This window comes from Pseudophryne corroboree, chromosome 10 (assembly GCF_028390025.1).
Source record: "Pseudophryne corroboree isolate aPseCor3 chromosome 10, aPseCor3.hap2, whole genome shotgun sequence".
NCBI lineage: Eukaryota > Metazoa > Chordata > Amphibia > Anura > Myobatrachidae > Pseudophryne > Pseudophryne corroboree.
In genome coordinates, this window is record NC_086453.1 from 23,005,647 (window position 1) to 23,031,158 (window position 25,512).

Below are 25,512 nucleotides of genomic sequence, written 5' to 3' on the forward strand. Positions count from 1 at the left end.
TGAATGGCTATTAGCACTCTGATTGGTGGATTTTGGACAATCTGACCTACGGTGGTGGGTTTAACCACAAAGGGATGTTCACTCAGATTGCCTACAGGTGTACAATTTGAGTATTTGAACCAGGCATACACCAGGGGTAAAGTTCAGGTTCACAATGAGGTTCAGTCGTTTTCGGCCCCCATGTGCCCATTAATCCGGCCCGGCATGTTTGCACAGAGATATTGTAGTGTAGCGATGATTATTTTGGAGGCACCACAGTTGCATTACTCTATTGTAGTGCAGTGTCATATATATGGGAGCTATCACTGTCTGGACAGTGCTGTTTGTAAATAAAAGTCACATGTTCCATAGTAAGGAAACGCACATCTTACACCTGAAAGTAGACTGTCATTACACGCACATAAGCCTAGAGGAACTTGGAGAGCTTGTCTACCCTCAGGTGACATTAATGCATTAGGGGGTGCCTATGCCCTCTTGCAACTTTTACAGAAATGCAAAACTTTCCCCCATTCCGTCTGTGCGTCTGTCACTAAAAACTGCTTTTGTCGCCCAAGCGGCTTTCCAGATGCAGTTCTACTCAATGCAGACAAGCACAGCGCACAAGTGCCCCAAAGAGCACCAACCAAGACTTAATAAAAGAATAGCACAATAACCACGAGCGATGACAAATGAAGAAATGAATTGGCACACACATGTTCCAAGCAGAAACACACATCATCCATCCGGCCCTTCCCTCCGAGCCATCCCAAGGAATCAGTCAAACAACACATTGTGTCAGAGGCTGCAAACCACCAACACACTATAGGGAGAGCGAGCCAGGAGCACAAAAATAGTACAGATAAAGAGGGACAAGTCAGGCAGGGGGGCGCAGGCGCCGCAGGGGGCATTTAGGGAGAAGGGAAGACGACGAGGAGAGGCTGCACCAGAACGTTATTAGGATCTAGGAAGAAAAAGAAACTTTGTGATGAGAGCTATAGGATTGTGGCGCGATCGACAAGACAGAATTCCTTTCTTGTGGTAAGTAATATTCACATCGTGACTCATTATTGCTGCAAATGTTTTATTTTTGTGTATCCTCGTAACCTTCTGTCGCGCTCACTCCTGACACGTGTGGATTAGCAGAAGCTACTCCACGCTTAAAAGGATTATATAACTGTTATACGTCGTTAGACACCCAAGTGGTAGTGTGGGGGCTGGCTAAGGCTCCGTGGCACGTGGATATTCTGATTTTTCCCTTTTTTTCTTGTTATAATGTGAACTTCAAGCAGGAAACTCTTAAGTGTTGATTTGATGCGAATATACATGCACATGCTAAGTAAGAGGCTGACTGCAGAGTTCAACATGTGGAGAGTAACGCGTCTTAGGAGCATGTGCAGAGGAGGCAAACCTTGGGCGCTAACGGAGCATTCTCAGATAGGGAAAGATCTGTTGAGGGCGTGGCGATGGAACTGCCGGCTACGCAGAACTGGACGTAAGCGCAAATGCGCCTGGTGTACTATTTGCACAAAGTATAGGCTGGTGGAGATGTGGACTGATAAACAGTACAAGTAGCAAACCAATTGCACGGATAAGGGACAGGTGGCGCTGCAAGATGCGGAAATTTTTGCAAATTGGGGTCCGATTTTAAATGTGCAAAGAGAGCTAGATTTGGGAGGGGCGTGTCCAAATCTAACATGCTGTGGGCTACATGCAGAGGCAGCCAGTATTTACCCTGCATGCAAAATAAATAAACATATTTGCGCCCAAATGCAGTGCAGCATGGGTTGTCTAGGTGCACCGTTACTTTCTTGCTCTTTTTTGCTTTATCCCCACCTCAGAATCGTTCCATGTGTCCGTCTAACTCTGCGTCAGTCGCTAATTACTCATTACTGGTCTTTCTTTTTTTTTTTATATCGCTTTTTAGAATTTAAAAGGGTTGGGCTGACTTATGCTGTAACGGAAATCAGTAATTTTGATGGAACTGTCTTCATTTGTGATATTACCAGTATTTTATGAACTGAGATCTCAGCAGCCAAATTCATGTGACTCAAATTATCTGTACTGTCCGGAATAATCTAATCTGATTCCCTGTCAGTTAACGTGACAGAGATGGCACAGAGCAGACAGGGCAAATGTACTAAGGCTTGGAGAGAGATAAAGAACCAGACAATCAGCTCCTCACTGTCATTTTTCAAACACAGCCTGTAATGTGGCAGTTAGGAGCTGATTGGCTGGTACTTTATCTCACTCCACTTAATCATTCTCCAAGGCTTAGTACATCTCCCCCAGCCTGTAATATGGCAGTTAGGGGTCTATTTACTAAGCCTTAAATGGAGATAAAGTACCAACCAATCAGCTCCTAACTGTCATTTTGCAAACTCAGTCTGTGACATGGTAGTTAGGAGCTGATTGGCTGGTACTTTATCTCCATTTAAGGGATAGTAAATAGACCCATTAAAAGCCGATTGGTTGGTACTTTATGGAGTCTACTTATGAAGCAGTGAAAAGAGTGGTGAAGTCAGCCTGTGGAGAAGTTGCCCGTGGCAACCAATTAGCTGCTCCATACAATTGTATTGCATGCAAATTATAAATGTTACTTCAATGCTGATTGGTTGCCATGGGCAACTTCTCCACTGGATCACTTCTCCACACTTTTCACTGCTTCATAAATAGACCCCTATTTCTCTTTACTTTACCTCTCTCCAGGTCTTGGTACCGCTCCCTCAGGAAGAGAGAGGATACTGGCTGCTTTGTCAGTAATCTGCCACGTGCCACGCTCATCCGGAATACAGTAAATCATGTTTACACCGAGCTTTGGTTTACTGTGCCCCAGGCATGTGCAGTGTATGGGAATTGTAATTACAGGCTCTTACTGCACATTTGTAACATCTAAATCCTTCCCACCCCCGGGGTTCTCGCTGGAGAAATGGGTTCCTGGCACAAAGTGAGAAGAAAAAAAGACTTAAAGGGAATTAGTACAATCTATCTGCTGCCTCCTGCACAGCGCAGCCTCAGACGTGGGTCTCTGTGCTGGGCCTACAGGATAATAACAGAGAAGAGGTTCATGTATTAAACAGCATTATGTGGTCAATTCCGCCCAATCGCCAAGATCGGGGGAAAGAGTGATTTCGTAGTATTGAATAGAAATCCGCAGAGAAAACGTTTTTTCAACGCATGGGGCAGAGGGTTCCTCCGGTACGCCGCCATTGAGTCCTTTGGCGGAGATACTGTTTTAGACATTACCAAGCGACAAAAGTTGTGGATTTTGTCACATAAGCAAATCCCATATGTGTGTCTAGCAAACAGCTGTATTGATGCACAGTCTGATATAGCACACCCTCCAACATATTACACATAAAAATCGGTACAAATTAGGAAAGGGGCGTGACCATGGGTAAAGGGGGCGTAGTCACACCCCCTTTCCTATACTTTCAATGCAAGTAGGAAGATCTCCCTTTTGTTGGAACACATGCTCGTAGCAGCTACAAGCTGATAAAAAAACATATAATTACTGATGCATTAAAGGATATGGGGGACATGTACTAAGCAGTGATAAAAGTGGAGAAGTGAGCCAGTGGAGAAGTTGCCTATGGCAACCAATCAGTATTGACGTAACATTAATAATTTGCATACTATAAAAGTGTACAGAGCAGCCAATTGGTTGCCATGGGCAACTTCTCCACTGGCTCACTTCTGCACTGTTATCACTGCTTAGCACATGTCCCCTATAATGGAGAAGTGGACACAAGCAGAAGTTACCCACAGAAACCAATCAGTTTATGGCCGGCATTTATCAAGTACATTCTATAAAATGAGAGGTAATAGCTGGTTGCTATACGCAACTAGGTTCCTCTTCCACTCTTTAGAAGATTTGATACATCTCCCCAAAATGTATCACACCAATAGTCATAGGGGTGATTGGCAGAGAGCGGTCATTGGCATAGCAATTGATCCCACGCTCTCAACCAATCAGTGCTTCCTCTTTGAGTTTAATGGCAGTGTCCACGTGTGTGACCTGTCTTTTTGCATAGGCACTGTACACAATATGCAATACGTGCACAGGTGGTCATTCCGAGTTGATCGCATGTAGCAACTTTTTGCTGCTCATGCGATCAACTTGACGCCACCTATGGGGGAGTGTATTTTAGCATAGCAGGGCTGCGATCGCGTGTGCAGCCCTGCTATGCTAAAAAAGTTTCATGCAAAACAAGACAGGGTCAGACCTACTTACCCTGTGCAACGGATCCAGCGACGAAGGTCCCGGGATTGACGCCAGACTTCCACCCTCCAAACGCCTGGACACGCCTGCGTTCAGATCTCCACGGCCGGAAAACGGTGAGTAGATGCCCCGGAACATCTCCCCGCCATCAATCTTCTTGCGATCGCCACTGCGATCACTTTCTGCACTGGTGGTGCATGCGCATTGCGGCCGCCGCGCAGCCGCAGTCCCGGCCCATTCGCACCGCTGCGTGCGAACGGGTCGGAATGACCCCCACAGCTGGGATCGTTTGTGGTATGTTATGTTACAAAGACCATTGGATGCCTACTTGGAATGAAAAGGAGGACATCCAAGGGTTTGGTATATATGTATGTATGTATTTTAATTAAAATACTACAATAGTGTACAAGTCCTGCAGTTATTTTAATATTTGTTTTACAGGCAGACTACAGGTTGTTGCGGGTTCTTAATGCTCGGGCATGCTGGCACTTGTTCCACAAGCAGTCCGCCTGTAACAAACAATATTATTTTCTATTATTATACCATTAACCCTGCAATCACCAGCACTAGGAGTGTGAGGAATAGCCTCGGGCTTTCAGACAGGGGGCTGGATTGTCCTCAGGATGGGATAATCCAATTTTCTTTTCTTTTTTTTTGGGGGGGGTCCTGACTTTATGAGGAAATAAAACCCTGGTCTGACCAGTTGTGGGCTGGCAGGGGGACCCCACGCTGTTTTTCCCATTGCTATGCCGGGCCCTGGTAATTGGGAGGAGGGGGGGTCGTGGGGAGGTGTGGCCAGGCCCCCTCCTTAGAAAAAAACAAAAACTATTATTTTGCACCAACGGAGAGAGGGGGGTGCCTATGTCCGGTTTGGTGGGTGACGGGGGGGAGGGGGGGTAAGTGCGATTGCCTCCCCACCACACATAGGAGAGAGGCTGACCGCTTCCTTAAACCCTAGCCCAGAGGTTCCCAACACTCCAGGATTTAGGTATATCCCTGGCTCAGCACAGATGGTTAAATCAAATTTACTAAGGTGCTGATTAAGTCACCTGTGGCCAAGCATGGATACACCTAAAACCTGGACCGTTGGGGGGGGGGGGGGGGGGGGGGGCATAGGTAAAGAAGAGTACCCGTCACCCACCCCCTTGGTGCCACTGGAAAATTGGGGGTACCCTCACACTATTTATTCCCCATATTTCCCAGTAAGAGCACAGGCTGAGAGGTCAGGGGTTGGTTATTGATTTGGGTGTGGAGGACACGCTTACAAAACAAACTGTAGGTCTTTCTAAACTGTGTGATTTGCGCAGCGCTTCTCCCACACTCTCCTCCCACAGGCCGGTCTGTGTGATTTGTGCAGCGCTTCTCCCACACTCTCCTCCCACAGGCCGGTCTGTGTGATTTGTGCAGCGCTTCTCCCACACTCTCCTCCCACAGGCCGGTCTGTGTGATTTGCGCAGCGCTTCTCCCACACTCTCCTCCCACAGGCCGGTCTGTGTGATTTGCGCAGCGCTTCTCCCACACTCTCCTCCCACAGGCCGGTCTGTGTGATTTGTGCAGCGCTTCTCCCACACTCTCCTCCCACAGGCCGGTCTGTGTGATTTGTGCAGCGCTTCTCCCACACTCTCCTCCCACAGGCCGGTCTGTGTGATTTGTGCAGCGCTTCTCCCACACTCTCCTCCCACAGGCCGGTCTGTGTGATTTGCGCAGCGCTTCTCCCACACTCTCCTCCCACAGGCCGGTCTGTGTGATTTGTGCAGCGCTTCTCCCACACTCTCCTCCCACAGGCCGGTCAGTGTGATTTGTGCAGCGCTTCTCCCACACTCTCCTCCCACAGGCCGGTCTGTGTGATTTGTGCAGCGCTTCTCCCACACTCTCCTCCCACAGGCCGGTCTGTGTGATTTGCGCAGCGCATCTCCCACACTCTCCTCCCACAGGCCGGTCTGTGTGATTTGTGCAGCGCTTCTCCCACACTCTCCTCCCACAGGCCGGTCTGTGTGATTTGTGCAGCGCTTCTCCCACACTCTCCTCCCACAGGCCGGTCTGTGTGATTTGTGCAGCGCTTCTCCCACACTCTCCTCCCACAGGCCGGTCTGTGTGATTTGTGCAGCGCTTCTCCCACACTCTCCTCCCACAGGCCGGTCTGTGTGATTTGCGCAGCGCTTCTCCCACACTCTCCTCCCACAGGCCGGTCTGTGTGATTTGCGCAGCGCCTCTCCCACACTCTCCTCCCACAGGCCGGTCTGTGTGATTTGCGCAGCGCCTCTCCCACACTCTCCTCCCACAGGCCGGTCTGTGTGATTTGCGCAGCGCCTCTCCCACACTCTCCTCCCACAGGCCGGTCTGTGTGATTTGCGCAGCGCCTCTCCCACACTCTCCTCCCACAGGCCGGTCTGTGTGATTTGCACAGCGCTTCTCCCACACTCTCCTCCCACAGGCCGGTCTGTGTGATTTGCGCAGCGCTTCTCCCACACTCTCCTCCCACAGGCCGGTCTGTGTGATTTGTGCAGCGCTTCTCCCACACTCTCCTCCCACAGGCCGGTCTGTGTGATTTACGCAGCGCTTCTCCCACACTCTCCTCCCACAGGCCGGTCTGTGTGATTTGCGCAGCGCTTCTCCCACACTCTCCTCCCACAGGCCGGTCTGTGTGATTTGCGCAGCGCCTCTCCCACACTCTCCTCCCACAGGCCGGTCTGTGTGATTTGTGCAGCGCTTCTCCCACACTCTCCTCCCACAGGCCGGTCTGTGTGATTTGTGCAGCGCTTCTCCCACACTCTCCTCCCACAGGCCGGTCTGTGTGATTTGTGCAGCGCTTCTCCCACACTCTCCTCCAACAGGCCGGTCTGTGTGATTTGTGCAGCGCTTCTCCAACACTCTCCTCCCACAGGCCGGTCTGTGTGATTTGCGCAGCGCTTCTCCCACACTCTCCTCCCACAGGCCGGTCTGTGTGATTTGTGCAGCGCTTCTCCCACACTCTCCTCCCACAGGCCGGTCTGTGTGATTTGCGCAGCGCCTCTCCCACACTCTCCTCCCACAGGCCGGTCTGTGTGATTGTAAGGGCAGCTTTGACGACCATTAGTAAATCTGTGGTTTTTATACTTATCTATGTGAAATAATCAGTTTTCGGTACGATGTTCTAAGGTTTTCTAAAGTCGATCATTTGGTCAGTTTTCCGTTGGTTTGGATTTTAGTAAATAGGTTTGATTGCAAAACCAGTAGAAACTTTCAGGAACAGCCAAAAACTACCTGTAGTACATATACCCCCTGGACTAAACAGATAGTCGCTGCCTCCAGGGGGAGTGTATTGTCGCTGTGCAAGTGTGCGTTCCTATGTGTTCGCAGAGCTGCTAAAAATCAGTGTGCGCAGTCTCTGCGCAGCCCAGGACTTACTCCTCCAGTGCGATAGAATCAGGCTGATGGGGGCCGGAGCTGACGTCAGGAACCCTCCCTCAAAACGCTTGGACACGCCTGCGTTTTTCTGGACACTCCCTGTAAACGGTCAGTTGCCACCCACAAACGGCCTCTTCCTGTCAATCACCTTGTAAACGCCCGTGCGAATGGATCCTTCGCACCATCCCGTCGCTGACCGGTGATGCCCGTTATAGCTGTCCGATGCGCCTGCACATTGCGGTGCATACGCAGTTTGGACCTGATCGCCCGCTGTGCGAAAACGTACCTCAGCGATCGGATCTGAATGACCCCCCTCTGTTCACTCAGTATGTAATCAGCAATCACCTGCTGACCAATACAACTCAATGCCATTCTGCTGTGTATTTGTAAACTTACGTTACTTTCGGCCCTCCTGCTGTTGTTAAACTACACATCCCAGCATGCACTGCAACAGTTTTAGCATGGCCAAATAGCAAAACTGTAGCAAGGCATGCTGATATGTGTAGTTCAACAACAGCTGGAGGGACACGGGTTTCCCCACCACTGTTTTAAATGAACAGAGCTATGAACTCTACTGTGTAGTGATATTGGAGAAGGACAGGAAACACTGAAAGCCAAATTATACTCGCGAAACGTGCAATGCACCAAATAGCTTGTACAACAGATTTATTATTACTATTATTATTATTATTATTATTATTATTATTATTATTATTATTATTATTATCATATCTTCTGTTCATATGGGGTCTTTTCTCTTGTTGTTATCATATTTATCACACTCATTTACACTGGCCTTTGTGATTCCGTATGTTTTGTAACTGAAAAAGTGAGAACGTCTCCCAAGAGCTTACCTTTGAACGTGGTAACAAGTATCACAAAAAAAATTAAAAAAAGCTCAAACTATTTTAATATATAAATTTTTCAATTGTTATTATTCTATTTTTTTTTTTCTAAAGATCATCTGCACATATAGACATGACCATATAAACCATACATGTATGTTTCGTAACTGCGGACAGGTTTGCAAGGGTGTGACAAATGGCATACGGTCCTTAGGTCGACCTTTATTAGGTTGACAGTCTACTATTGGTCGACACACATTAGGTCGACACCTGTAAAAGGTCGACATGTCCATTAGGTCGACATGGCAAAGGTCGACACATGAAAAGGTCAACATGAGTTTTCACATTTTTTGGTACTTTTTCATACTTTACAATCCACATGGACTACGATTGGGAATAGTAACCTGTGCCTAACATAGGGGACACGGTGCACTAATTGGGGTTCCTGGTCACTTTACAAAGAAAATGACACCAAAATACCAATGTCGACCTTTTTCCATGTCAACCTGACAAACATGTCGACCTTTTCCATGTGTCGACCTAGTGCCTGTCGAGCAATAGTGGTCGACCTAATGAGAGTCGACCTAAATAGGGTTGACCCAACAAACCCATTCCGTGACAAATGCTACATAATCTTACCATTTTATTTACAAAGTATCTTTTTACAAACCAGCAACAATGATTGTCAATCTGTCTGTAGAAGTATATACAGTATGTATATGTGAGAACATGTTTATTGATACTGTCCAGGGCCGTAACTACGTGTGTGCCAGGTGTGCCTATCACACAGCGCAGTTGCCCAGAGGGCGCAACGGCCAGCAGCATGTAATGAGTCAAATTGACTCATTACATGCCGCCTCTGCTGTGTGCGCCGCGCTGGTGAGGAGAGAGCAGCGCCGGAGGCAGCGGAGAAGGAGGGAGGGGGACTGGAGCCGCAGCAGCGCTATGTAATTGGTAGTAGCGCTGCTGCAGCTGTCCCCTCTCCTTCCGTATTGGCTGCCCGGCGCTGCTGTGAATGCTGGGATGCGGTTCCTTCATCCCAGCATTCACAGCAGCGCCGGGCAGCCAATACGGAAGGAGAGGGGACTGCTGCAGCGGCGCTACTACCAATTACATAGCGCTGCTGCGGCTCCAGTCCCCCACCCTTCTCCTCCTCCTCCCCTGCCTGCACCGAGGGATCTGCCAGCACGAGGAGCCTGACTGCCAGCGGTGAGAGATGGTAAGTATATCTCTCTGTCTCTCTTTCTCTCTCTCTCTCTATTTCTCTCTCTGTCTGCCGCAATGTGTAAAAAGGGGGACTGGCTGCCGTAATGTGTAAAAAGGGGGACGCTGTCTGCCGTAATGTGTAAAACGGGGGACGCTGTCTGCTGTAATGTGTAAAAAGGGGGACGCTGTCTGCTGTAATGTGTAAAAAGGGGATGTTGTCTGCCATAATGTGTAAAAAGGGGGACGCTGTCTGCTGTAATGTGTAAAAAGGGGGACTGTCTAATGTAATGTGTAAAAGGGGCTCTACCTGGTGTAGTGGCGCTACTGTGCAGCGTAATTTGAATAATGGAGACTACTGTGCACCGTAGTATGAATTGGTATCATGTTGTAGCCCCTTCCCCAGGAAGCCACGCCCCTATATATTTTTCGCGCACCTGGGGCGCACAGTGCATATCTTGCATGGGGGGGCGCCAATGCCGTTTCTTGCACACAGCGCTAAAATGCCTAGTTACGGCACTGATACTGTCACACAATAAATTATACAGAATTATGTTAAATCTATCCAGCTCCAGTACTGCAACTTTTTCTACATCATTTTGAGAAGTGAGGGGGGACCCTCAGTATGGAGGGGGCTGCAGGGCAGTATTAGGGGGACAGGACAGCCATTGACTAACCATATTCAGCCACCAGAATTTGTGAAACGGAAATGATGACACAGTTATGGCCTGGCCACGATAGTATACTGCAGAGGTTCTCAAGCGCCCAACAATTCAGGTTTTAAGTTTATCCATGCTTGGCCACAGGTGACTTCATTAGCAACTCAACTTGATTTAACCATCTGTGCTGAGACATGGACACACCTAAAACCTGGAGTTGAATGTAGAAGCAGCTGCAGCAGAGTTGGTCTATTAGTTGCCAAAAAATCGCTGGCCTACGTGATCACTGGCATTGTGTATTGTAGGTGCAAGGTTTGTACAGATCCAGCAACCTCAGCTTGTATCTGCAAGTCAGACAATGGGAGCAAGATTTTGGTTGGCTGCTTGGGTGTGCTGCAAATGTTGTCCCAACATACAATGGGGGTCATTCCGAGATGATCGTAGCTGTGCTAAATTTAGCACAGCTATGATCACCCACACTGACATGCGGGGGGACGCCGAGCACAGGGCTAGTCCGCCGAGCATGTCAGTGCCGACCCCCCCCCCCCCCCCCCCCCAGCAGAAGTGCAAAAGGCATCACACAGCGGCGATGCCTTTGCACTTCAAGAGTAGCTCCCGACCAGCACAGTTTTAGCGTGCTGGCCGGGAGCTACTCATCGCTCCCTGGCCCGCAGCTGCTGCGTGTGATGTCACGCAGCCGCTGCCTGCATCCCGCCCCCCATTCGGTCCGGCCACGCCTGCGTTGGCCGGACTGCGCCCATGAAACGGCAGCCAAATGCCGCCATTCCGCCCCCCCCCCCCCCCCCTGCCCAGCGACCACCTCTGCCTGTCAATCAGGCAGAGGTGATCGTAGCGGCCCGACGGCCTTCATCCATCTGGCATGCGCCGGCGCACTGCGGCACTGGCGCATGCGCAGTTCTGACCCGATCGCACCGCTGCAATAAACTGCAGCGTGCGATCGGGTCAGAATGACTCCCAATGTTAGTGAATGAGCCCCACTGGGAGAACTGCCTCACAGCAGTTGGGATTAGCCTTGTACCCATGTAGCGTTCCGGTGTTAGCTCTGCTTGTAAATAAGCCACTTCCATGAGACACAATGGTCTCATTATGCTGATTAGCTATTTATAACTTAACTATCTCACATCATTTTGAAGAGTCACATGAGACATATTATAAAAAAACTATTATAACATCATGTGATCTAATATTGCACAAACCTCAGAGGACACACATTATAACAAGAGTCCCGTTCACAGATATAAACACCAGCACACTACTTACACACACACACACACACACACACACACACACACACACACACACACACACACACACACACACACACACACACACACACACACACACACACACACACACACACACACACACACACACACACACACACACACACACATCTGGAGCAAGGGTATGTTTCGGCACCCCCTCCCATGTAATGAATTGGGGGCATGTTACATTTGAAAAGGTAAAAATAGTTAAAAATCCTAAATTGGTGACAGGACCGGTTCTAGACCTTGTGGAGCTCAGGGCGAAAGTTTCCTTTGGGTGCCTCTCCATGTATACCATAGGGATGATGGGGGGGGGGGGGGGGGGGGGGCAATGTATATCTGGCACTGTGGGGGGCAATGTATATCTGACACTGTGGGGCAATGTATATGTGACACTGTGGGGCAATGTATATCTGGCACTGTGGGGGCATAGTATATGTGGCACTGTGGGGGCATTGTATATGTGGCACAGGGGGCAATGTATATCTGGCACTGTGGGGGCAATGTATATCTGGCACTGTGGGGTCAATGTGTATCTGGCACAGGGGGCAATGTATATCTGGCACAGGGGGCAATGTATATCTGGCACTGTGGGGGCAATGTATATCTGGCACTGTAGGGGCATTGTATATGTGGCACTGTGGGGGCATGGTATATCCGGCACTGTGGGGGCAATGTATATCTGGCACTGTGGGGGCAATGTATATCTGGCACAGGGGGCAATGTATATGTGACACTGTGGGGGCAATGTATATCTGGCACTGTGGGGGCATTGTATATGTGGCACTGTGGGGGCATTGTATATGTGGCACAGGGGGCAATGTATATCTGGCACTGTGGGGGCAATGTGTATCTGGCAAAGGGGGCAATGTATATCTGGCACAGGGGGCAATGTATATCTGGCACTGTGGGGGCAATGTATATCTGGCACTGTGGGGGCATTGTATATCTGGCACTGTGGGGCAATGTGTATCTGGCACTGTGGGGGCATTGTATATCTGGCACTGTGGGTGCATTGTATATATGGCACTGTGGGGGCATGGTATATCTGGCACTGTGGGGGCAATGTATATCTGGCACTGTGGGGGCAATGTATATCTGGCACAGGGGGCAATGTATATCTGGCACTGTGGGTGCATTGTATATGTGGCACTGTGGGGGCATGGTATATCTGGCACTGTGGGGGCAATGTATATCTGGAACAGGGGGGCACTGTATATCTGGCACAGGGGGGCAATGTATATCTGACACTGTGGGGCAATGTATATCTGGCACAGGGGGGCAATGTATATCTGACACAGTGGGGCAATGTGTATCTGGCACAGTGGGGCAATGTATATCTGACACTGTGGGGCAATGTATATCTGACACTGTGGGGCAATGTGTATCTGGCACAGTGGGGCAATGTGTATCTGGCACAGTGGGGCATTTGTGTATCTGGCACAGTGGGGCAATGTGTATCTGGCACAGTGGGGCATTTGTGTATCTGGCATAGTGGCGCAATGTGTATCTGGCACAGTGGGGCAATGTGTATCCGGGACAGTGGGGCAATGTATATCTGACACTGTGGGGCAATGTATATCTGACACTGTGGGGCAATGTGTATCTGGCACAGTGAGGCAATGTATATCTGGCACTGTGGGGCAATGTGTATCTGGCACAGTGGGGCAATGTGTATCTGGCACTGTGGGGCAATGTGTATCTGGGACAGTGGGGCAATGTATGTCTGACACTGTGGGGCAATGTATATCTGACACTGTGGGGCAATGTATATCTGACACTGTGGGGCAATGTGTATCTGGCACAGTGAGGCAATGTGTATCTAGCACAGGGGGGGCAATGTGTATCTGGCACTCTGGGGACATTTGTGTATCTGGCACAGTAGGGCAATGTGTATCTGGCACAGTGGGGCAATGTGTATCTGGCACAGTGGGGCAATGTGTATCTGGCACAGTGGGGCAATGTGTATCTGGCACAGTGGGGCAATGTGTATCTGGCACAGTGGGGCATTTGTGTACCTGGCACTGTGGGGGCATTTGTGTATCTGGCACTGTGGGGGCATTTGTGTATCTGGCACAGTGAGGCAATGTATATCTGGCACTGAGGGGCAACGTGTATCTGGCACTATTGGGGTCATATGTGTATCTAGCCTCCCCATATGTGTATCACGCTCCAATTTTCATTGGTCACACCCCAAATGACATTTGGCCACGCCATTTTTTTGCCACGCGCACACAGTACCTATAAGACATTATTTCTACTTGCACCACTACAGAGAGGGGTGCTGCAGCAGCTGTGACAGAGAGAGGTGCTGCAGCAGCTGGGGCAGAAAGAGGTGCTGTAGCAGCGAGGGAAGAGAGTGGTGTAGCAGGACAGAAGTAGCCCTGCCGCACATCTACAAGCAGACAGTGAGACATATAAAGAGGACGGCAGAGCTCCGCATGTGCCAGCTGTCAGTGCCTCCGGCTGTCACCTCTGGCCTGCCCTGTTCCCTACCTAGACTCCGAGTCCAAGTCAGTGTGCGCCCCTCTGCTTCTCCTCCTCCTGCTCTGCAGCTGCCTGTACAGAGAGGGGGCGCCAGAGCCGGCCCTAACCAATTTGATGCCCTAGGCAAGATTTTGGCTGATGCCCCCTAGCACCGCCGCTAGCTCTGCAGGGAATGCCTGGCATGAGTCAGCTGGCAGCTCTGCTAACGTCGGGCACCTTTTGTTTATGAAAATGCATCTTATTTGCATTACTATGTGGATAGGATGCACAAGCAGCTTCTGCTGATTAAAATGATATGCAGCATGCCTATATTCTGTGTGCGACTGCAGCTGTATCTGCATATGCAATGCTACATTACAGAGATTTCCAGGAATACACTGAAACGTAGCATTTCGTATGCAGATACAGCCGCAGTCACACACAGAATATAGGCATGCCGCATATCATTTTAATCAAAAGAAGCTGCTGGTGCCCCTAAGCATACCAAATGCCCTAGGCATTTGCCTAGTTTGCCTATGCCTAAGGCCGGCTCTGGGGGGCGCCCTCTAACTTTTACGGCGCCCAGAGCTCGAGCTCCACCGGAGCCACCCTTGCTACACCCCTGTATATATATATATATATATATATATATATCAGTAATGTGCTGGTGTTTATATCTTCATTGACAGGGGGAAATTTAAGGAGTTAATGGAACATTATAAACACAGGAATAAAAAATGCACCCATGTGATCTGTTCTATGCCTGTCCCATTTCCTATTGGTAGTAAATGCGGGATCAGTATGAAATACCTACAATCAAAATCCCGACGGTCAAAATACGGATAAGGTCAAAATACTGACATTGAAAATACTGACAAAGTCAAAATACCGACATTTAAATTGTCGACAGGTCAAAAAATCGACATGAGTTTTTCATTGTTTTTTGGTGTGTATGTTGACATAGGTCGACATGGACACCGTATGAGTGTACCGCATCCCCTCGCATGGCTCGCCATGCTGCGCTCGGCATACTATTATATTCCCCCTCCAGGTCCACTGGGATGGTAAAGTATGAACAAGTCGGTTTCAATAAAAAAAATCATGAAAAACTCATGTCGACTTCTTGACTTATCAACATTTTAAATGTCGGTATTTTGACCTTGTTGGTATTTTAAATGTCGGTATTTTGACCATGTCGGGATTTTGACCTTGTTAGGAAATTGATTGTAGGAAAATTGCCCGCATCCCGTAAATGCAGCAGTTATATTACATTGTACAAGAGACCAAAGAGACACAGGACAACATGAAAGCAGACAAGTGGGTAGAACAACAAATACATCACAGGAAAGTATATGGCTGGCTGTGATTACGCTTCATTCCCTTTCATTAAAGATGAACAAAATTTCCAAAACAGCTCCAGGGAAAATTTGCCTCATGCTAATATTGGGGGTCATTCCGAGTTGTTCGCTCGGTAAAAATCTTCGCATCGCAGCGATTTTCCGCTTAATGCGCATGCGCAATGTCCGCACTGCGACTGCGCCAAGTAAATTTGCTATGCACTTAGGAATTTTACTCATGGCATTTTCATCGTTCTGGCGATCGTAATGTGATTGACAGGAAATGGGTGTTACTGGGCGGAAACAGGCAGGTTTATGGGCGTGTGGGTAAAAACGCTACCGTTTCCGGAAAAAACGCAGGAGTGGCCGGAGAAACGGGGGAGTGTCTGGGCGAACGCTGGGTGTGTTTGTGACGTCAAACCAGGAACGACAAGCAGTGAAATGATCGCAGATGCCGAGTAAGTCTGAAGCTACTCAGAAACTGCTACGAGGTGTGTAATCGCAATATTGCGAATACATCGTTCGCAATTTTAAGATGCTAAGATTCACTCCCAGTAGGCGGCGGCTTAGCATGAGCAAATCTGCTAAAATCCACTTGCGAGCGAACAACTCGGAATGACCCCCATTGTGCATGTGTTTCAGGTGGAGTTTGGCCTCAGAAGTTCCACACAGAATTCCCCAACACACCACACAGCTAAATAAAGTGACATTGGCCCTCATTCCGAGTTGATCGCTAGCTGCCGTTGTTCGCTGCGTAGCGATTATTTAAAAAAACAGCAAAACTACGCATGCGTATGAGCCACAATCCGCACGCGCGGCGTACGGGTACATGAGCATCGTTGTTTTGCACTGCTTCTAGCGACGACTCCATTCGCACAGCTGAACGCAAGGAGATTGACAGGACGAGGGCATTTATGGGTGTCAACTGACCGTTTTCTGGGAGTGTTTGGAAAAACGCAGGCATGTCCGGGCGTTTGCAGGGCGGGTGTCTGACGTCAATTCCGGGACCTTTGTCGCAGCCATCATCGCACAGAATAAGTAACTACAGGGCTGGTCTTGATCTGCACAAAATGTGTTTGTACCCGCTCGGCTGCACAGGCGTTCGCACACTTGCAAAGCGAAAATACACCCCCCCCCGTGGGCGGTGACTATGCGTTAGCACAGCTGCAAAAAGTAGCTAGCGAGCGATCAACTCGGAACGAGGGCCATTGACCCAGCTGTATTCATAGACAGGAAATTTCATAAATGTGTAAAAGTCAAATCTAAAGATTGTGGAGCCGAAATGTCAACAAGTTTTAGCTATTTAAAACTCATTGCGTATGATAAATGGTGCTCCAGCCAATCAGCTCCCAACTGTCATGTGTTTGAAAAAGGAAACAATGACAATTGGGAGCGGATTGGCTGTAGTATCATTTATCATATGCAATAAGTGTTAAATAGCTAATTGATAAATGGGCCCCTGTAACTCTGAATTTTCCATCAATCATTTAAAAGGCAAAACGGTTTGTTGTGTCTTTTAAATTATTATGTTTTATTTAAATGCACCTCGCAGACTATTACATCCCCCCCAGCGTGAGCAGAAATCGTTTCTATTTCATTTCTGATGGTTAATTTTATGTATGTTTCTATTTACAGCATGAGGATTTCACTACACTGAGAGAAAGGAAGAAGAGGGTCGTTGTGACAAAATTAAAGAACATTAACGGACAGTAATACCACCAGCAAAGGGGCAAAGAAAGAAGGCAGAGGAGAGGACACGTCAGGAAGACTATGGAGTTGGGGTGTAGATAGAGCGGAGAGGTGATTGTGAAGGGCGGACAGATAGCAGGAGTGGCAGAAAGTCACACACGCTAGAAAGAAGAAGAAGAAGGGGAAAGTCACTTTGACAGAAAATAAAGGATGAGACAGTAAGAAGATAAGATGTACAAAGTGAATTGAGAAACAAAAGAACAACTTTGCTGAAGACGCAGGAACAATGGAACTCTCCATCTGTCTGTCGGTCGGAGTCGTCTTCGTCTTGGGTCTTGTTCCCTCGTGTATGATGCGAGCGTCGAGACCTCCAAAGTGGAAGTGTCCGGCGTCCTGTAACTGCACCGTGGATAATGTCCTGTGTGATGGATCAAGCTACATACCCAAAACATATTCCCTGGATATCATCTCCATGTAAGAACCCACTGACGCCATTCTTATCCCACAGGGGGGGCTCATTTATGGGTGTGGTTCATTAGGTCGACATGAGTTAGGTCGACCACGTTTGGTTGACATGCATTAGGTCAACATGATCACTAGGTCGACTACCGTTGCGCTCGGCACAGGTTACCATTCCCAATTGTAGTCCACGTGGATCGTTAAGTATGAACAAAGTCAAAAAAAGTAAACATTTTGTGAAAAACTCATGTCGACCTTTTTCCATGGCGACATAGTACATGTCGACCTAATGACCGCCATTCCTCATTTACTTACAGCGCACTTAGGTGTAAAACTGGCTTTGAAGCACAACAACAAATCAGCAATTAGCTTCTATCTGTCCAGTGCAAGCTACACAATGAAGGCGGACGATTGGTTCATGGCCGAACTGGCCATTCGGCAATTCTGGCAAATGCGATGCAGTTGTCTGAAGGCCTGACCCAGCAGCTCCGCTTCTTGGTGCATTGCTCGGCTGGCATGACTAAGACGCAAGGTCATTTCTTCAGCCACTGGCCTCAGAAGGCGAAGAAAACGAGGCCAATATGTCCCCATTTTCTGAAATGCTGGCCATCGTCTTCTCTTTCACCCTGAAACGGCTGCAGCATGTCAGTCAGTTAAACCATTGGGTTTGCATGCATCTTTCAATTAGGCACATAGGGATATATTTATCAAAGCTTCAGCGGAGAGAGATAAAGCATCAAACAATCAGCTCCTAACTGTCATTTGTCAAACACAGCCTGTCATTTGGTAGTTATGAGCTGATAACTGCCAGCTCAGCATGAAACACTCGCAGAAAGTATAAAGTGTCAGGATACGGTTACCCACGTGACACCCGCAATCTGCACGCCCTATTAGCTGACACATAGTTCTCCACATTCTCCAAACTTTAAACACCCGCCCCCATATTATAAGAGATATGTGGGTGAGGAGCTCAAATGTGTGTAAAATAAACAATGGCATTAGACAAAAGGTATCACTTCTATGAAATACAGCCACATCCCAATACTTCGATCGCCATGGTAACTATCTGTGCGGGGGGAAAAGTCACCTTTATATTACAAATTGTACATGGCAGCGTTACTATCTCAGGACAGGATTATTCAGCTCGTCAGCTGTTTGTGGCTGCATACATTTTCCGCCAGCGTCCTACTATAAGAGAAATGAGTGAGGGGGTCACAAAATCGCTTTAAATTCCTCTAGAAAAAGTCAACACAAAATAAACGCGTTTCTGTTTCTTCGGAGAGCTGGCGACCTCAATACACCACATATCTAAGTAACATCAAGCGCCACTTGCTCCCATAAATCATTTTATTCACTGTTGGGCACCAATTAAACTGCACAACCCTGTCTGAGACAGCAGGTACAACTCCCCGTCTTGCAAGAAAGCCCCATAAAATATAAAAGGAGGCATCAGTTAGAGGCAGCAGACTGTTCAGAAACAGCCAATCACGTGGCTTGCTAGTGGCGGCGATCAATAGGCCTGATTCATGTTTGTAAGTAAAGCAATAGAATAAACAACCAGGCAAAACCATGCCTCGCTGCAGGTGGGGCAGATGTAACATGTGCAGAGAGTGTTAGATTTGAGTGGGGTGTGTTCAATCGGAAATCTAAAATGCAGAGTATTTTGGGGATGCATGCAAAAGCAGCCAATATTTACCCATGCACAGAAAAAATGTAACCCACCCAAATCTAATTCTCTCTGCACATGTTACACCTGCCCCACCTGCAGTGCAGCATGGTTTTGCCCAGTTGCTTGCTTTTTTGCTTTCCTTACAAACATGAATCAGACCCATTATCAGCTATGTGCACATATCCCCAACCCCAACCACCTATCTGTCTGTCTCAGCCATATATGCATCATTTCTCCAAACTACATGTATACAGACCACATTAGATTTCAAAATTGCACCAAGGGCCTAAAGCAGAGATGCATGCAACCCCGTTTTCTGGGAGTGCTGAGGCCAGGGCTTGCATCAGAGAATGCAGACTTCAAGGCAGTGGCTATGGAGCTGCGAGGGCCAATCTGAGTAACCTCAGGGTTAGTCAGATGGCCAATGGTCTCACACTCAGATCTGCAATGTCGTATGAAGGCGGGACCGTAACTAGGTGTGTGCCAGCAGTACCTGTCATACAGCGCATATGTACTGTGGGTGGGCACAGAACCGCAGGCAACCCCCCTTAGAGCCTTCGCTAATGTGTGTCCATGCTAGGTAGGTGCAGTGTCCACTGCCCGGCTGCTTGTTACAGTGTAATATAAAACAGTAGCCGGGCAGCGCGGCAGCTTGCCATCAGCTCTCCTGGCTTCCTGCTGTGAGGTTGCAGCATCTACTGTAAGGTAAAGTTATGTGCTCTGGGGAGGGGGGGGGGGGGGGGGAGACAACACACATACCCCCCATGCCCCCTACGTGGCAGGGGCTCTACTTGGCATAATGTGTATCAGGGGCATTGGCGTTTCTATAATGGGTGCAATGTGTGCGGTCCAGGGGGGCCCAAACCGCACACATTGCACCCATTTAAATACTTACCTTACCGGAGTCTAGCGGCGGGCGCAGCGTTCGTGGCGGAAATCGCTGCCAAAATGGCCGCTGTGCTAGCGCAGTAGCCAAATTGGTCTCCGGATCATGGCGGGTGCCATGTTTCCGGAGACCTGCGCATGCACAGTAGACTCCGGCATAATGCCAGAGTCTACAGCGCCGTTCAGAGGAGGGGGCCCACCCGTAGGTGCACACGGGCCCCCTCCTCTGTAGAAATGCCCCTGATCAGGGGCTCTATCTGGCATAATGTGGGCTATACCTGACATAATGTGTATCAGGGACTCTACCTGAGATAATGTGGGCTCTACTTGGCATAATGTGTATCAGGGGCTGTACCTGATATAATGTGGGCTCTACCTGGCATAATGTGTATCAGGAGCTATACCCGGCATAATATGGGCTCTACCTGACACAATGTGTATCAGGCACTTTAACTGACATAATGTGAGCTCTACCCTCCTCGGTGGTGACTAACCCTAACCTTTCCTTCCCCGCTGGCAAAACCTAACCCTCCATACTTGGTACCTAACCCTAACCTCCCCTTGTAAGTGCCTAACCCTAACTCCCTCTCCCCGATACCTAACCATCCTTCCCGTCCCTGCAACTTAACCCCCCTTTTAATGCCTAAACATAACCTCTCACCTCCTGCGGCAGGACGCAAGCGCATCCCACTGAAAGAACGTTCTGGATTCTGGGCATCTCTGGGCACTTGGACGATTGTTTTATTACGGTCAGTCAGAAATGTACCAGTAACTTCCTAATATTTCCACTGTACTGTACCGTTCGCCATCCTGAGTGGGGTGGGGACAAATGGGACAATGCACAGACTGCATCTGCAAGCTCTACTAATTAGTAAATATGCATATATGATTGAAAATAAAATAAAATGGCTTGTTATTATGTTATATTAAACTGACAATCACTAAATGAATGCTTATAACCATAGAAAAAATAATAAATTGGGGGGCAGCCATTATTGTTGTACCCAGTGGTGACCTGACCCCTAAATCTGCCCTTACCTAAAAACAGGTGTTTTTGGGGGGATACATACAATATCCCGGTTGACGGGTGACGGTGGTTATAATACTGACACCGGCATCCCGGTGCGAGAATCCCAACAGGGGTCATGTAAGTATGGTTACCCTCCACACTTATCCCCCTAACCCGTCCCTAACCCTCCCTTCCCGCAGCCTAACTCTAAACCCCCAAACCCCCGCCCCACCCCCTCTGGAGCCTAACCCTAACCCTTCCCAGTGGTGCCTAAACCTAACCCCGTCCCCTCTTACAGCCTAACCCTACCTTCCCCACAGCCTTACCCACTCCCTGCAGCCTGAATGTAACCCCACCCACACGTGCGGCTTACCAATATGGAGTCCCGGCAGAGGACATTCGGGATTCCGGCATTCAGGATCCCTGCGCCGGCGTTTATAGCAGTTTCGGTAGTCTGGCGTTGGCATTACCACAGCCGGGATGCCGAACACCAGTATGCTGAATGGATCCCGTTTTGGGGGGATATCCCACAAATAATAATTCATATATAGGTTCCTTGCTGTCCTACACCATAGTGCATTTCAATCCTTCATTTTATTATACATGTGTTCCACTCACACGATGACTGCTCCCAGCATGAGGAGGTGACGCATCTAACAGGGAATTGTATGAGCAGTAACATATGCAGGTTCCTGTCCCTGTTACACAGTTCAGTAAATATCCTAATTACTTCTCTTACAGCTCGTTTCTAAGATGTGGATTCACCAGCATCCCACCCGACAGCTTTTCTCCTTCCCAGACAATGCAGATTCTGTACGTATTATCATTGTCTCACAATTAGTAGTGAGATAATTACCGACTTTTCATTTTCTTCTGATGCACTCATTTACAGCCGGAAATAAATGGCTTTATAAAAAAATCCTAATCAGCTGCAGTGGTTTTTAATTGGATGATGTTCTGTTCTTGGTGCAATAAAATGTTTGCGCTTCCAATTCTTTAAAAAACAAAACATTGGGGGTCATTCAAAGCAAACGCGGCTCTGCAGATTGTATAATAACGCACATGAGCCTGTGTGTCCTCCTGGAACAAACAAAAGTGAAAATCGGCTTAATGATTTGGGTGTGTCCCTGTGCAACGAGACTGTGCCACCAATTGCGGGATTGCAGGCTCAAATGAGAAAGACCAGCCGGCACTACTACCACCCTTGAATTCTCTTTCTTGCCCTGATATAGGCTGCTGATTGCTTTCTATCATCCAGACTACTCTGTCAAGAAGGCGTACATACAAGTCTGGAGCAGATTGCGGAATTGGATTGAGTGGTTACAGCCCTCATTTAATATGGTCTTCCCATTCTATCCCATCCAGAGCCGGGTCATTCCATTAGGTGACCTAGACAAGGGGCCAATGGGCCCAGAGGGACTATGGATTTCTCAGACCAATAAAAGGGAGTTCAAATCAGTAACTTGTCTAGGGCCACGCCCACATGTCTTCTAACTCTAGCTCTGGTCTCACCATGCATTGGGCATGGGTGGGAGTATAATGGGGCAATACAAGGAAGCTGTCTATGGTCTTAGGTAGCAAGCTGTAGGAGGAAGCATTACTACTAGCAGTGTTTAAAATTTATAGCATAGCCCATATAGAATTTTTTTTGGGTAGTTATATAAAATATGGGATTTGGCCATTTCAGGGACTGGCTTGGGAAGCACAGTGGCGTCCAGGGCCGTTTCTTGGGGCAGGCGAGCAGTGCAACCGCACTGGGCGCCCGCCGCGGCACTAACTGTGGCTCCCTGCTTCCCCCTCCTATTTCTCCCCGAGTAACTCGCTCTGAGGCGGAGTTTCACGGAATGACGCGGTTGCGCCGTTACGTCACGACGCAACCCCGTCACTCCGCGAAACTCCCCCCCCCCCGAGCGGAGTACAGAGGGGGATCCAAGTTAGGAAGAGGGAAAGGCCGGCGTGAGGAGCGACTGGTGAGGCGGGCCGAAGAGCGGTAATCGCCTCTGTAAGTTCTCTCTCTCTCAATGTGTAAAATGGGGACACCTGCCGTAATGTGTGAAATAGGGACTCTTGCCTGCCGTAGTGTGGGGATTTAATTTATCAAGGGCATTGCGGTGTGTGGCATAATATGGTGCAGGGGGCATTACTGTGTGGGGCTTAATATGGTAGAATTTTTTTTTCCTGTGGTGGTCGTGATCTGTTGGAGCAGGGTCAAAAACTAGATTGTGAGGTAGTCTTTTCAGACAAGCCATGGCCATTTAAATGAGGCCACACCCATTTAGATGAGGCCACGTCCCCTTGTCGGGTGCGCGCGCAAGTTTATTTTTTATCTAGGTGTGGGGGGGGCATTTTTTTATGTCATGGGGGGGGGCGCATTTTTAAATCTCGCACTGGGAGCCAAATTGGCTAGAAACAGCCCTGGTGGCGTCACTGACCCTCCCATCGCTACTTGTGAAAGGGGGCATGGACTTGTGACCATGAAACCACGCCCCTGGTGTATGACATTTTGGGGTATGATCACAGGTCACACCCTCCTCCCATGACTTTCACTGGTCTTACTACTGCTCAGTGACACCATCCGAGAGAGAGACACCAAAATTACAGACCAGCTATTTTGGTGTCAACTCCTCAGATGGTGTCACCCAGTGCGTCCCTCACAGTCTGCACCCACCTAAAGACGCCACTGGGGAAGGGCAATATCTTGGTCGGTACATTACTTACATACGGGATCCTTTTCCATAAAACATTATAGTTTCCTCCACTGGTGTCATGAGACTGGATATAGATTAGTCTGGATCCCACAAGGAGATCTGATCTGAAATCGAATCTGGTTTGAATCTTACTGCAATTCAGAATACGGATTTTAAATCTGAATTTTTGGGTTTTGGATTGCAAAAACTACATGAATTTTTATCGATTTTTATCAATATGTTTTTTTATTTTATCAATGATTATTAATTTTAATCCTAACTGAAAACCAAATCTAAACCAAAACACTTGAGGGTGGTTTTGCCAAAACAAGATGACGAATTAAAAACAAAGCACAAGGGGTTCCGTACACGGGATCCGGACTGAAAGTCGACAGTAACTAGGTCGACAATGTCTAGGTCGACCACTATTGGTCGACAGTAACTAGGTCGACAGGGTGTCTAGGTCGACAGGGTCTTTAGGTCGACATGTTCTAGGTCGACAGGTCAAAAGGTCGACCTGAGTTTTTCACAATTTTTTTCTTTTTTTTAACCTTTTCATACTTAACGATCCACGTGGACTACGATTGGAACGGTAATCTGTGCCGAGCGAAGCGAAAGCACCATGCCTGAAGCATGGCGAGCGAAGCGAGCCATGCGAGGGGACGCGGTGCACTAATTGGGGTTCCTGGTCACTCTACGAAGAAAACGACACCAAAATAACATTAAAAACTCATGTCGACCTTTTGACCTGTCGACCTAGAACATGTCGACCTAAAGACCCTGTCGACCTAGACACCCCGTCGACCTAGTTACTGTCGACCAATAGTGGTCGACCTACACATTGTCGACCTAGTTACTGTCGACTTTCAATACCACACCCCCGTGCACATCTCTAATGTAGATATCGTAGGATGATAACCCTTTAACTCTATCTGTGGCTATGTTCTCCCTACCTCACTATACTGACCCTTCTCTCCTCTCATTACAGGTTATTCACATCTTGTTCCTTCGATGGGATTTCTGATGATGCCTTTCTGAAGCTGAAACACTTGGAGTACTTGTAAGCCCAACTGGATACACCAGAGAGTTATTGTATCTGTGCAATTCTGCTGATTAATGTAGATACTGTCAATATCCCAATTAATGACCAGTAACTTAGAGTCAAAATGACCTACCACCATTGTCTCCTCTGAAGGATAGGTTCCTCTGCCCTTACCCATGGTAGGTAGGCCAAGACTCTCTCTCCCCCCCCTTCCTCAACTCCTCACTGTCCTATAGTGCTCTAATCCCCATTATAATGCTTCTAATCTAGTAGTCCACACTGTTCTGGTCACAGGCAAACCCTTGTCTATCTGCATTGGTAGTGCTCCCTGCTGAAATGTTAAATTAACTTGTGAAATAAAGTTTTGCATGGTAATATGTGTTTATTGGCTTTTGGTGGACTAGGTAATACAGCAGATACCCCAATGTGTCAAGCGCACAAGCAGGAGACCCTTGCTCCTGAACCAGCAGGCCTTATTCAGGTCTCCAACACATCTAACCCATGAAGTCTCGGTGTAAACAACTAAGAAGTTAACAAAGAAGGGACATTGATAACCCCAAACAAGACCTGCTGGAACAGGATGGAGTATCTCCTGCTCAGGTCACTAGAGGCATCGGGTGACCCGTCAAATAGCTTGATATACCGTCTGCCATAAAGTAAGACTATGGTGGAGATGTATGAATCCTTCCAA

At 48.3% G+C, this 25,512-nt stretch overlaps 1 protein-coding gene across 2 annotated transcripts in view; it reads left to right on the plus strand.

Annotated features, from left to right (window-relative positions):
* The first annotated feature begins 738 nt into the window (after positions 1-738).
* LOC134965842 (leucine-rich glioma-inactivated protein 1-like) overlaps positions 739-25,512 on the plus strand; it is a 49,139-nt gene continuing 24,365 nt past the window's right edge. Inside the window, exons 1-4 of one of the 2 annotated variants that reach the window (XM_063942220.1) lie at positions 739-1,017; positions 17,017-17,544; positions 21,834-21,905; positions 24,768-24,839. In XM_063942220.1, the coding sequence (XP_063798290.1) occupies positions 17,357-17,544; positions 21,834-21,905; positions 24,768-24,839 (332 nt within the window). In that variant the 5' untranslated portion in view covers positions 739-1,017; positions 17,017-17,356. Of the gene's footprint in view, positions 1,018-11,535; positions 11,776-17,016; positions 17,545-21,833; positions 21,906-24,767; positions 24,840-25,512 lie in introns of those variants that run through there. The other variant, XM_063942221.1, reaches the window with a different exon arrangement.